The sequence below is a fragment of the Hyla sarda genome, chromosome 2 (genome assembly GCF_029499605.1).
Source record: "Hyla sarda isolate aHylSar1 chromosome 2, aHylSar1.hap1, whole genome shotgun sequence".
Taxonomy (NCBI): Eukaryota; Metazoa; Chordata; class Amphibia; order Anura; family Hylidae; genus Hyla; species Hyla sarda.
This window is the reverse complement of record NC_079190.1, coordinates 447405731-447420619: the sequence shown is the minus strand read 5'-3', so window position 1 is coordinate 447420619 and position 14889 is coordinate 447405731. Positions and strand designations below refer to the sequence as shown.

General features: G+C 42.1%; 1 protein-coding gene across 8 annotated transcripts in view; it reads left to right on the top strand.

Annotated features, from left to right (window-relative positions):
* NSUN3 (NOP2/Sun RNA methyltransferase 3) overlaps positions 1-14889 on the top strand; it is an 83363-nt gene that overhangs the window by 32967 nt on the left and 35507 nt on the right. For all 8 annotated transcript variants that reach the window (XM_056559330.1, XM_056559328.1, XM_056559333.1 and 5 more), the window contains 2 exons: positions 690-844; positions 10817-10938. In XM_056559330.1, coding sequence (XP_056415305.1) covers positions 690-844; positions 10817-10938 — 277 coding nt within the window. The remainder of the gene's footprint in view (positions 1-689; positions 845-10816; positions 10939-14889) is intronic.

Sequence of the window (14889 nt, the reverse complement as noted above, 5' to 3'; positions counted from 1 at the left end):
AATATCAGCAGCAGTGCCGGACATTACACTCTTCTTTTGAATAATTTACAAATCTGTTTAACTTTCCGGAGCCAGTTGATATATATAAAAAAAAGTTTTGGCCTAGAATACCCCTTTAAGGGGTTAAGCACGTGTACCATAAACACATTGACAGGACATGCATGGGACAACTACACAAGACTGCTGTGGGTAGCTGATCCATATGTGTCAGTCCACAAGAGGAATGGGCGTGAGGTAAGCGTGGAGAGGTGTTACTACCCAGAACATAGCCGACCCAGGGTCCCGCCTCTCTGACACTCCAGGACGGCTTTATCAATATGAAGTATCATAAGCGCAGAACAAATGTATGCCTGGATTATGATTGTGAAGCCCTACTGTAGTATTTCCCAACCAGGGTGCCTCCAGCTGTTGCAAAACTACCACTCCCAGCATGCCCGGACAGCCTTTGGCTGTCCGGGCATACTGGGAGTGGTAGTTTTGCAACAGCTGGAGGCACCCTGGTTGGGAAACACTACCCTTCTGCACGTGTTGCCAGTGTAACAAGTATTTATAACACTTAAAAACTTGCTTTCAAGAATAGATAATGGACTTCTTGTTTTAGTAAGTAAAATAACAGTAGAATTGCAAAACAGAGACGTGTGTCTGCCAAACATCGCCATACAACCCGTATTATTATCGTTTCGCCTTAGGGCATCTTCATTGTAATGAGCCGGATATCCACAGATCCCGATGGCTGAAGGAGACATTAGAATCCTTTGTGCCAGCGTCCCATATGAATGCCATCTCTACTTCTGAATTGGACGGGAGACTCATAGGAAAGGCCCACGCCAATTTATATGACAAGGTGGGTATTGTTTTAGGATGACATGTTTTGTTCTCTCTGTATAGTTTAGGTTTGTTTAGATCTCTCCCAGGCAAAGTCCACACTGTGTGAGATTTCCCAACAAATTTAGACTTTTTTTTTATTTTTTTGCGCAAAAATGAAAAAGATCTATTTTGAGGTTTTTGTTTTTTTGATTTTGGGTTTTTTTTTTTTTTTTTTTAGATGTAACTTTTTCGTTTTTTTCGTTTTGTTTGTTTTCGTTTCTTAAAAATTTTCGGTTCCGTGAATATTCGGAATGCCGTGCATTCATAATATTCGGTTTTCGGATGCATCCGTGAAAATTTATTTAGTTTTCGGATGCATTCGTTAATAACATCGAATGCATTTGTTAATTCGGATCTTTCGTTATATCTGTAAAATTCGTTAAATTTAGCATTCGTTACTAAACGAAATGCACATTAGTTTCACTTGCTGATCCTCCTTTGTAATAAGTAGCAGGTGTTACCTTAGGATTCTTGTTGTTTTCACCTTTTTTTTGCAGTTTTCTCTGTGTAGGAAGGCAAGTTTTCCTCAGGTAAACCCAATGAAAAAATCTAATTACCGTATTTTTCGCCATATAAGACGCACTTTTTCTTTTTCTGGGGGGAAAAAGTCGGTGCATCTTATACGGCGAATACACCCCTATCGCGGCGGTCCCTGCGGCCATCAACGGCCGGGACCCGCGGCTAATACAGGACATCACCGATCGCGGTGATGCCCTGTATTAACCCTTCAGACGTGGCGATCAAAGCTGACCGCCGCGTCTGAAGGGAAAATGACACTAACCCGGCTGTTCAGTCGGGCTGTTCGGGACCGCCGCGATTTCACTGCGGCGGTCCCGAACAGCCCGACTGAATAGCCATGTTAGTGCTTACAGAACACCGGGAGGGACCTTACCTGCCTCCTCGGTGTCTTCTCTGTTCAGGGATCCCCTGTATGGCCGGCGCTCTCCTTCCTCGTCATCACGTCGGAGGATACCCGGCCGGCAGCAGAGACAGCGATCGAGCGATATCCAGGGCAGCAGTGACGGGTCCGGAGCGGCAGGGACACGTGAGTATTACCTCCTCCTGCAGTGGTCTTCAATCTGCGGACCTCCAGATGTTGCAAAACTACAACTCCCAGCATTCCCGGACAGCCAACGGCTGTCCGGGCATGCTGGGAGTTGTAGTTTTGCAACATCTGGAGGTCCGCAGGTTGAAGACCACTATTGGGTTCAAAATCTTAATTTTTTTTTTATTTTGCCCCTAAAAATTGGATGCGTCTTATAATCCGGTGCGTCCTATAGGACGAAAAATACGGTAATTCCTTACATTCAGTTTACTGATAATGAATGCATTTGTTATTAGTTAACATGCATTATTCGTTATGCGTTACTTAACGAATGCATTCGTTAACTGTATATTCTTATTCGTATTCTTTTTCGGAAATATTCGATTTTTTTTTCCGTACTTTCGGATTGTAACGAACACCAGAAAACGGGAAAATTCGTTAAGTTTAGTATTCATTCCGAAACGAATTGCACATGTCTATTAAATAAGCTAAAGCGCAAAAAAATATTTTCAGCTTACAACTTTTGGATGCATTTATCATATACGGCCCCTGTACCTTATCCGAGACTCTTCAATCTGACGATCGTTTTTTTTCCATAACCCTCTTAAAATAGTTCACTCCTAGACCTAAGTCTAAGGCTATGTTCACACAGTGGAATTTCTGAGCGGAATCTGCTGAAATTCCGCAAAAGTTACTGCACATTGAGGGAGATTTACCAAAGCCTCTGCAGAGGAAAATTTGACCAGTTGCCCATAGCAACCAATCAGATTGCTACTTTCATTTTTAAGAGGCCCTCAGAATAAAAATGAAAGTAGCAATCTGATTGGTTGCTATGGGCAACTGGTCAACTTTTCCTCTACAGAGGTTTTGTTAATTCTCCCCCATTGCGTTGAATGAAATTTCTGCTGTCTCATTCACGCGGCGCATTCTGGATTCTGAAAAAAACATTAAACCCGTCAATAGTTTCTGCAGAATTCCGTGCAGAGCCCCATTGAAGTGTCGTGTGTCGAGCGCACAGAAATTCCGAGGAAATTCTGTACAAATTCGACAAAAACTGCGAAAAATCCGAAGCCAGCTTTGCTGAATTTGAGAGGAATCACAGAAATTCTGCCGTGTGAACAAAGCCCAGGGCTCAGTCCTGAAAATCTAAGGACCAAAATTTCATCACACTGCAAAGTGAAACATAAGACACAAAAAGAAAAGAAAAACATTTTTCTTCCTATTGTCAAAACCTCATCATGGATCCTCTATGGCCTTGTTCACACTAAGGAATCTCCACACGGAATTCCAATCAGAAATTCCGCTCGGAGATTCCGCTGCGCTAATCTGGCATTGGTGTGAATCGGGCCCAACATTGAAGGATTCTGGCAGCAGCCGCTCATATGGCATCTCCGTACCCTGAATATCTCAGAGCGGAGATTCCATAGTGTGAACATATGTATCACTCCTTTCCACTCCATCTTTTTCTACCATCCCCATCAGAGGACTGCAAGTGAGTTCCTACAGGCTTATGTTTTCTTCTTTCTGACCCCTACCCACCATCCCCATTCTGTCTGAAATTCCGCAGGGAAAGACGTGGTAAAGGAAAATAAAAATATATTCATTTTCTCCATTGTCTAAAATTAAATACTATAGAGGTTCCCTTCCTCTGGGACATATGGGGGAGATTTATCAAAACCTGTGCAGAGGAAGAGTAGTGCAGTTGCCACTAGCAACCAATAAGATCGCTTCTTTCATTTTTCAGAGGCCTTTTAAAAAATGAAAGAAGCGATCTGATTGGTTGCCATGGGCAACTGCACCACTTTTCCTCTACATGGGTTTTGATAAATCTCTGCCATAGGCTGGATCCAGGGATGTCATATAAAATAAATCTAATAATTCCTCCTCTAGCCTAATAGCCCATCAGAGTTAATAAATAAAATTAAATAATAGAGTTCCCCCGTATTGACCCCATAACCATGCAGATGGAGTTCTCAAATCTTTTAATATCTTCAATCAGTTGTTGCTGAACCTTATCGAAATACTCTAAATTGCATTAGTTGGAAGATTATGATTGATCACATGAAAGCATGTGTGGTGTCCCGGTACCGTATTACATACTGTACCTTGTGTGGTGGTCCCCAAAGTCAGAGATTCTTCGTTCCAGTAGCATCCTCCTGGTGGGATGTCCCCTAGTCACCTCTTTCTTATGCAATTCTATGATGTTTATATGTATAAATAATTGTATATTTAATTAGCTATATAGTGTCACAGGACTTAAGTCACATGACTCATGTTAATTCTAGTAAGGTGTGTTGAAGGCCCTTTGGAGGTCTCATGTGTGGTCACATGGTTAGACCATCATTTCTTGTAAAGTGAATGACAGATGGTATGGACCAGTGAGCTTAAGGCCAGCCCCTGCCCATATAAGGGAGCTGCAACCAATCCTCGCTCTCTTGCTCCTGAGCTGCAAAGCAAGCAGCATATCGCTTGGGTTCCGGACTAGTGGGGAGAGAAGTGATCCATGCAACTTACAAAGACAAGCTTAGGCCTGAAGCCTGCCAGCCTCAGCCTGAATCTAACCGTGAGTTAAATATCAATCCCCGCTAAAACTAGCGTGACTACTGGTCCTAATACCAATCCCCTAAATCCAGTGGAACAGCGCATATTAACTTCCTAAGCTCTAGAAATTCATGATGTCCCAACCAACTGTCAAACTCCAAATAGACTTTGTTACATGGACTGTTCTGGTTTAATCCTGCATAAAAGCTGCAGTAAATGTTCCGACAGTTTTCCGAAACCTCTGTTTGTGGACAATCATTTATTATACCTCCCTATCGTTCTTGGGACGGGTGGAGGTAGGACAAGCATATACAGAGGAGCCCCCACCCTGGCGTCACAAGTGATAAGGGTTAACCAAGCACCCTTAAGTTACCGCACAGCTACACCCCATATACCCTACCTCCCCAGGCTACCACACATGTAGAGTAGTATTTTGCAAACAGTGTGCCTCCAGCTGTGGCAAAACTACAACTCTCAGCATGCCTGGAGCATGCTGGGAGTTGTAGTTTTGCAACAACTGGAGGCACACTGTTTGGAAAACACAGTAGCTGGATGTATATGGAAAAAAGTGCTTTAGATCACATAAAGTAATTTTTCACCTGGTATTGTCTATATTATACACCTGGGAAGTTTAAAAAATGTAATTCAAAATTTGTCCCAAGTGTGGAGAATTAGGGGCCAGATTTAACCATATGTACTATCATTGTGAACATGTGCTTAAAGGGGTACTCCACTGGAAAAAAAAAATAATAATTCTGGTGCAGAAAGTTAAAAAGATTTGTAAATTACTTCTATCAAAAAAATCTTAATCTTAATTTCATGATGCCTTCTACGCATTCAAGGCACCCAGTGCCAGAGGCATCAAAACAACCCCAAAACATCATTGAACCTTCACCATATTTCACTGTAGGTACTGTGTTCTTTTCTTTATAGCCCTCATTCCATTTTCGGTAAACAGTAGAATGATGTGCTTTACCAAAAAGCTCTATCTTGGTCTCATCTGTCCACAAGACATTTTCTCAGAAGGATTTTGGCTTACTCAAGTTCATTTTGGCAAAATGTAGTCTTGCTTTTTTATGTCTCTATGTCAGCAGTGGGGTCCTCCTGGGTCTCCTGCCATAGTGTTTCATTTCATTTAAATGTCGACGGATAGTTCGCGCTGACACTGATGTCCCTGAGCCTGCAGGGCAGCTTGAATATTTTTGGAACTTGTTTGGGGCTGCTTATCCACCATCTGGACTATCCTGCATTGACACCTTTCATCAATTTTTCTATTTTGTCCACGCCCAGGGAGATTAGCTACAGTGCCATGGGTTGCAAACTTCTTGATAATGTTGCAAACTGTGGACAAAGGCAAATCTAGATCTCTGTAGATGGACTTGTAACCTTGAGATTGTTGATATTTTTCCACAATTTTGGTTCTCAAGTCCTTATACAGTTCTCTTCTCCATTATCCATGCTTAGTGTGGCACACACAGACACGCAATGCAAAGACTAAGTGAACTTCTCTCCTTTTTATCTGCTTTCAGGTGTGATTTTTATATTGCCCACACCTCTTACTTGCCCCAGGTGAGTTTAAAGGAACATCACATGCTTGAAACAATCTTATTATTCCACAATTTTGAAAGGGTGCCAATAATTTTGTCCGGACCATTTTTGGAGTTTGGTGGGACATTATGTCCAATTAGCTTTTTTCCCTCCTTATTTTGGTTTAGTTCCAATACGCACAAAGGGAATAAACATGTGTATAGCAAAACATGTGTTACTGCAATCCTTTTCTGTGAGAAATACTTCATATTCTTGAAAAATATCAGGGGTGCCAACATTTATGGCCATGACTGTAGAAGTAATTTACAAATCTGTTTAACTTTCTGGCACCAGTTGATTTAAAAAAAAATGTTTTCCAGTGGAGTACCCCTTTAAGCGCCTGTTCACAATGATAGTACATATTGTTAAATCTGGCCCCTAATTTTCCACACTTGGGATACATTTTGAATTAAATTTTTTATACTTCCCAGGTGTATAATATAGACAATACCAGGTGATAGGTGTATATAGGTGTAATAGGTGTATAATATAGACAATACCAGGTGAAAAATTGTGTTACTTTATGTGATCTAAAGCTCTTCTTTCCATATACATCCGGCTACATCACTGTTTTCCAAACTGTGTGCCTCCAGCTGTTGCAAAACTACAACTCCCAGCATGCCTGGACAGCCAACGGCTGTCCAGGCATGCTTAGAGTTGTAGTTTTGCGACAGCTGGAGTCACACTGTTTGCAAAATACTACTCTACATGCTTTCATGTGATCAATCATAATGTTCCAACCAATGCAATTTAGAGTATTTCGATAAATGGATAATTGGTGGGTCCACTCTTTAAATAGTAAATGGGGGCGGGAGGAGAACAACAGGAGCGGGCTAGATAAGTATGCCTTTTTTTTTTCCTATTTTTTACCGGTCCCAGATTGATATGAGTTTTTGTTCAGGCACCATAATACCCCTTAAGAGTAGGGTCCCACATAGTGTATACGCTGAGTATCACACTGAAGAAAATCTGCCGGGCAGCAGGAACAGCACAGAATGAAATAATGTACGCGGAGATCCACTTTAACCCCTTCCCGACCTATGACATACCTGTACGTCATGGGTGGCAAGGTGTTCCCGACCCATGACATACAGGTACGTCATGGACATTACTGCCGCTACTCGCGGCATCCCGCAGCGCCCGGAAAGATGGTGGCTATCACTGATAGCCAGCCATCTTACCGTGCGACCACGGGGGGTTTCGTCCCCCACCCCCCCCCAGCGATCGCTGCTATCAGCTGGGCAAATCTGACTAGCTGATAGCAGCGTTTCGCTATCAGAATACTTAGCAGCGCGGTGTGTGAGTCCCGATCACGGGGATCGGGACACACACCGCTCTGCTAAGTGTCCCTGACCCGTCCCCCGGCGTCACTTACCCGTCGGAGCGGTGTCCCGAGCGGTCCCGACGTCCTCCATGCGGTCCCGGCTGCGCTGCGTCCCGGAGGTGAGTTTCCGGCAGCAGTGCAGCATCTTCATTGGCAGCAGTGAGATCGCCGTAAAGCGATCTCACTGCTGCCTCTGAGAGTTTCAAAACTGCAACTCCCAGCATGCCCAGACAGCCTTTGGCTTTCTGGGCATGCTGGGAGTTGTAGTTTTGCAACATCTGGAGGTCCACAGTTTGGAGACCACTGTATAATGGTCTCCAATCTGTGCTCTTCCAGATGTTGCAAAACTACAAATCTCAGCATGCTCAGTCTGTCCAGGCATGCTGGGAGTTGTAGTTCTCTAACATCTGGAAGAGCACAGATTGGAGACCATTATACAGTGGTCTCCAAACTGTGGACCTCCAGATGTTGCAAAACTACAACTCCCAGCATGCCCAGACTGCCCAGGCATGCTGGAAGTTGTAGTTCGGCAACATCTGATCCTTCAGATATTGCCGAACTACAACTTTCAGCATGCCTTGGCAGTCTGGGCATGCTGGGAGTTGTAGTTTTGCAACAACTGGAGGCACACTAGTTGGGAAACATTGTCCGTTTCCTACCTCAGTGCCTCCAGCTGTTGCAATTGTTGCAAAACTATAACTCCCAGCATGCACTGACAGACCATGCATGCTGGGAGTTGTAGTTTTGCAACAGCTGGAGGCACACTGGTTTGGAAACACTAAGTTTGGTTGCAAAACACTTGAAAGTTTATTACTTAACTTAGTGTTTCCAAACCAGTGTTCCTCCAGCTGTTGCAAAACTACAACTCCCAGCATGCACGGACAGCCAAAGGGCATGCTCGGAGTTTGCAACAGCTGGATGTTTGCCCCCTCCCCCCAATGTGAATGTACAGGGTACACTCACATGAGCGGAGGTTTACAGTGAGTGCTGCAAGTTTGAGATGGCGCAAATTTTGCGCTGCAGCTCAAACTTCCAGCGGCAAACTTGCTGTGAACCTCTGCCCATGTGACTGTACCCTAAAAACACTACACTACACTGACACTAACCTAAAATAAAAAGTAAAAAACACTACATATACACATACCCCTACACAGCCCCCCTCCCCCCAAAAAATGAAAAACGTCTGGTACGCTACTGTTTCCAAAACGGAGCCTCCAGCTGTTGCAAAATAATAACTCCCAGTATTGCCGGACAGCCATTGACTGTCCAGGCATGCTGGGAGTTTTGCAACAGCTGGAGGCACCCTGTTTGGGAATCACTGGCGTAGAATACCCCTATGTCCACCCCTATGCAAATCCCTAATTCAGGCCTCAAATGCGCATGGCGCTCTCTCACTTTGGAGCCCTGTCGTATTTCAGGGCAACAGTTTTGGGACACATATGGGGTATCGCCGTACTCGGGAGAAATTGCCTTACAAATTTTGGGGGGTATTTTCTTCTTTAACCCCTTATGAAAAGGTGAAGTTGGGGTCTACACCAGCATGTTAGTGTAAAAAAATAAATTTTTTACACTGACATGCTGGTGTTGCCCTATACTTTTCATTTTCACAAGAGGTAAAAGGGAAAAAAGACCCTCTAAATTTGTAACGCAATTTCTCCCGACTACGGAGATACCCCATATGTGGGCGCAAAGTGCTCTGGGGGCGCACAACAAGGCCCAGAAGGGAGAGTGCACCATGTGCATTTGAGGCGATTTGCACAGGGGTGGCTGATTGTTACAGCAGTTCTGACAAACGCAAAACAATAAATATCCATATGTGACCCCATTTTGGAAACTACACCCCTCACGGAATGTAATAAGGGGTGCAGTGAGCATTTACACCCCACTGGCGTATGACAGATTTTTGGAACAGTGGTCTGTGAAAATGAAAAATAAAATTTTTGATTTGCACAGTCCACCGTTTCAAATATCTGTCAAACGCCAGTGGGGTGTAAATGCTCACTGCACCCCTTATTACATTCCATGAGGGGTATAGTTTCCAAAATGGGGTCACATGTGGGGGGGTCCACTGTTCTGGCACCATAGGGGCTTCCTAAATGGGACATGCCCCCCAAAAACCCTTTCAGAAAAACTCACTCTCCAAAATCCCATTGTCGCTCCTTCCCTTCTGAGCCCTCTACTGCGCCCGCCGAACACTTTACATACGCATATGAGGTATTTCCTTACTCGAGAGAAATTGGGTTACAAATTTTAGGGTGATTTCTCTCCTTTTACCCCTTGTAAAAATAAAAAAATTGGGTCTACAAGAAAATGCGAGTGTAAAAAATGAAGATTTAGAATTTTCTCCTTCACTTTGCTGCTATTCCTGTGAAACACCTAAAGGGTTAAAACACTTACTGAATGTCATTTTGAATACTTTGGGGGGTGCAGTTTTTATAATGGGGTCATTTATGGGGTATTTCTAATATGAAGATCCTTAAAATCCACTTCCAACCTGAACTGGGCCCTGAAAAATTAAGATTTTGAAAATCTTGAGAAAAATTGGAAAATTGCTGCGGAACTTTGAAGCCCTCTGATGTCTTCCAAAAGTAAAAACTTGTCAATTTTTTAATGCAAACACAAAGTAGACATATTTTATATGTGAATCAATATGTAATTTATTTGGAATATCCATTTTCCTTTCAAGCAGAGACTTTCAAAGTTAGAAAAATGCAAAATTTTCAAAATTTTCATGAAATTTTTTGATTTTTTACCAAGAAAGGATACAAATATCAGTGAAATTTTACGGATAAAATAAAGTAGAATATGTCACGAAAAAACAATCTCGGAATCAGAATGATAAGTAAAAGCATTCCAGAGTTATTAATGTTTAAAGTGACAGTGGTCAGATTTTCAAAAAATGCCCAGGTCATGAAGGTGAAAATGGGCTGGGTCATGAAGGGGTTAAAGGGGTACTCCCGTGGAAAACTTTTTTTTTTTTAAATCAACTGGTGCCAGTAATTTAAACAGATTTGTAAATTACTTCTATTAAAAAATCTTAATCCTTCCAGTACTTTTTAGGGGCTAAATACTGCAGAGGAAATGCTTTACTTTTTAGATTTCGCTGATGTCATGACCACAGTGGTCTCTGCTGACCTCTGCTGTCCATTTTAGGAACTGTCCAGAGCAGGAGAAAATCCCCATAGCAAACATATGCTGCTCTGGACAGTTCCTAAAATGGACAGCAGAGGTCAGCAGAGAGAACTGTGGTCATGACATCAGAGAAATCTAAAAAGTAAAGCATTTCCTCTGCAGTATTTAGCCCCTAAAAAGTACTGGAAGGATTAAGATTTTTAAATAGAAGTAATTTACAAATCTGTTTAACTTACTGGCACCAGTTGATTTAAAAAAAAAAAGTTTTCCATGGGAGTACCCCTTTAATAGGCTGATCTAGTTATGTGTTTGTACCGTAGGTCTTAGTAGATGTCCCTTGTTCCAATGACAGAAGTTGGCTGTTCTCCTCTGATGCTGAACAAGCAGCAAGACGAATATCAGAAAGGAAAATCCTCCCTGCAATACAGACAGGGTTACTCAGGTACAAAGAGCTTTCATTTCTTCTTTCTTTTAATTTAGATTGATGTCTATAGTTACACAGCTATATTTATTAAAGGGGTACTTTGCCCCTAGACAATGGATAGGGGATAAGATGTCTGATCAAATTTTTTCTAGCGCTACTGTATCTGTTTTTTCTTGGGGACGGAGGGTTTTTCCGTTTTTGCACTTTTTTTGCTCCTCACATTTTAAAAATCATAACCCTTTTCATAATCAATTTTGCACCTACGGACCCATATGATGGCTTATTTTTTGCGCCATCTATTTTGCAATGACATCAATCATTTTACCCAAAAATCTACGGCGAAACCCAAAAAATTCATTGTGCGACAAAATTGAAGGAGATAAAGCATTTTGTAACTTTTGGGGGCTTCCGTTTCTAAGCAGTGCATTTTTCGGTAAAAATGACACTTTATTTTTATTCTGTAGGTCCATACGATTAAAATGATACCCTACTTATATAGGTTTGATTTTGTCGTACTTCTGGAAAAAATCATAACTGCATGCAGGAAAATGTATACGTTTAAAATTGTCCTCTTCTCACCCCTATAACTTTTTTATTTATCTGCGTATGGGGCGGTATGAGGGCTCATTTTTTGCGCCGTGATCTGAAGTTTTTATAGGTGCCCTTTGTTTTGATCTGACTTTTTGCTCGCTTTTTATTCATTTTTTTATGGTATAAAAAGTGATAAAAAAATAAGCTATTTTGGACTTTAGATTTTTTTTGGGCGCATACGCCATTGACCGTGCAGTTTAAATAATGATATATTTTTATAGTTCGGACATTTACGCACGTGGTGATACCACATATTTTTATTTACAGTTTTTTTTTTTTTTTTAAATGGTAAAAGGGGGTTATTCAAACTTTTATTAGGGAAGGGGTTAAATGATCTTTATTAACTTTTTTTTTCACTTTTTTTTTGCAATGTTATAGCCCCCATAGGAGACTATAACATTGCACTCACTGATCTCCTACACAGATCACTGCTATGCATAACATAGCATTGATCAGTGTTATCGCCGCTTGACTGCTCCTGCCTGGATCTTAGGCACAGAGTAGTCATTCGGTGATCGGACGCAGAGGAGGCAGTTAAGGGACCTACCTCGTGCGTCCTAGCTGATCGGGACACCGCGGTTTCACCGTGGTGGTCCCGATCAGCCCGACTGAGCTTCCGGGAAGCTTTCACTTTCACTGTAGACATGGTGATCAACTTTGATCGCTGCATCTAAGGGGTTAATAGCGCCACGATTGGTGATGCGCGCTATTAGCCACGGGTCCCGGCCGTTGTTAGAGGCTGGGCCGGACCCGCTATGACACGGGGTCACGGCGTGACCCTGCGTTATAGAAAGGGAGCAGGCGTATGGTACCCTACGAAGAAAAAAAAATGGTATCGCCATCCCTTTTTTGGATCATTAACTCCAAAAAAGAATAAAAACCACCTGCAAAAATGCCAAAGTTAAAACCCACATGGTGTTTTTCTTGGAATTTTTTCACTCCCATAGACTCTTATGGGAGAGAAATGCCAACATTTCCCCGAAAAAAAACCAAAACGCCAAAGTCTCAACTAGAGGTAGCTTTTTAAAAACACCCAGAGAGCCCAAAATAGGTGAAAAATGCCAAAAGGATAAAAAAATAAAATAAAATGGGCGTTTTTATTGGCGTTTTTGCCTAAAAAAACCCAGTGGAAACAGCCTCAGAACCGTTTCGGTGCTGGGTCTTATAGCCCTACCGTAGGTGCTCTGCTCCACAAGGTCCGACCAAAGCCTTAATATGTCTAAATATCCAAAAATTTAAGCAGCACTTCAAATATTAAAACAAAAAATGGCATTTATTCACCCATCAATGCAAAATAGTGCGACATTTCAAACCTACAATCTGTTCTTTCTCAAGCAACATTGTACATGGCTCATTCTTATAGGGTATATCATCTGGGACATCACTTTATAAATAATTTGCATAATTGGTAAACAATATATTGCTTTTTGTATTATATTTCATATTGTTTACCAATTATGCAATTATCTTTGCATTTGGACTGGTTTTTTTTTATTTTTTATTTTTTTTTAAATCCTTTTCATCCTTTTTTGTTACTGCAAATGTTGTTATGCATTTTGCAAACCAGTGGGAAAAATGGCTAAAAAAGGGACCTTGCATTAATTTTACAGCCATAATTACCAGCTGTTTTCCAATGAGCTACATAGAAATCATTATTAAAAAATGGCCCAAAATACTGTGTGTGAACACAGTCTTACATTGAAAGGTATGATGCAAAATGATAGAATGTGGAGTAGCTGTATAAAATACTACAATGCTGTAATATTCCAGTGTATTATGTAAACAGTCTAATGATCATAGGGTCAAGGCCCTTTAAGGGGTTGTCCCATCTCAGTACTTCTGGGTTTTCTGGCTCCTCCGGCCTGTTTGCAGCAGCCGGAGGTGGTCGAAAAACCAAAAGTCCGAAGCAGGGAAGTTATGCAATTTATGTACTTCCCATTGACTTTAATGGAAGTTATGCAAACAGAGCAGAACCTATGGACTACTCTGGGAGTCATTTAAACAGTGTGACTTTGAAGGCCTACGCCATTTGTGTAACTCCAATTAAAGTCAATGGTAGTTGTGCAAAATTGCGTAACTTCCCAGCTTTGGCTGCTTATGGCTTTCCTGACCACCTCCAGCCGCTGCAAACAGACCTGAGGAGCCAGACGACCAGAAGTACCAAGATTGGACAACCCCTTTAAAGTGACTAAAAAATACTTACAAGAAGAAAAAAAAACACATTTCCCTTACAAAAGGATTTGTTATCGCCATAAATTACACGAGTCACCACAACCTTAACAGTCTGTACTATAAAATTTACATAAAATAGGTTAGTTTATCTATATATTTATGAACTGTTTCCTTTGTAATTTTATATAAATTGCACTTTAAAGTGCATTTTTAACAGTGGTGTCAATATAAATGTAATTTGAACAGCTATTCCAGCAGACATATTAGAAAGTTGTGGCTTTCTGAACACAGTAAGGGGGAAAAAAAATGTTCACAAGGCCTTAAGAGCATATCCACCATATGGTGACTTTAGTACTTACCTGCCAGCCAGTAACGGACATGCTTACGAAGCATACTTGTCTTGGGACTAAATGGCTGTGTTGTAAGTTCACCATAATGCTGCTTTCTTTTTGTGAAATGGCCATTTCCTGTTGGAGCTCCCTTCCTCTAACTACAAGTATCTCTTGTTTGTGTGAGGTCACTTTTCTCCCTCCCACACATCAGTCACCCCAGCCATTGCAGTACAGCAAGGTCTTTTCCATGCGTGCAGTGAACTACAGTTCCCTGCAGCCCTGTGTAGAATGATCTACCTCCAACCAGCGGTCACTCCACTTATTAAAGGAGTACTCCAGCGCAACATAACTTATCCCCTATCCAAAGGATAGTGGATAAGTTATATATCGCGGGGGGTCCGAGCGCTGGGGCCCCCTGGGATCTCCTGGACGGGACCACGGCAGTCTGCAGGAAGTGCAGTTTCGTCTCCAGCAGAAAGCCGTGGCAGACACACCCCCTCCATGTATCTCTATGGGGTACATGGAGGGGGCGTGTCGGCCGCCGCGTCATGCGGGGATGGAATGCCCCCTTTCTAGCATACTGCCGCAGCCTTGTCCAGGAGATCCCGGAGGGCCCCAGCGATCAGACCCCCGCGATCTATAACTTATCCCCTATCCTCGGGATAAGTTTTATATTGCACTACAGATGTCCTTTAAAGCACTGTCATGCTCCCTTTCAACACCTGACTAGTGATGTAATGAACATCCGGGGCAAAGATCACTTAAGAATTTCAAGACCAGCCATCAATAACAGGTATAGACACTATATTATGAACAACACTAACTTTACAGCCCCTGTAGCACAGTCAAACAAAAACAAAAAAATCCAGGAATA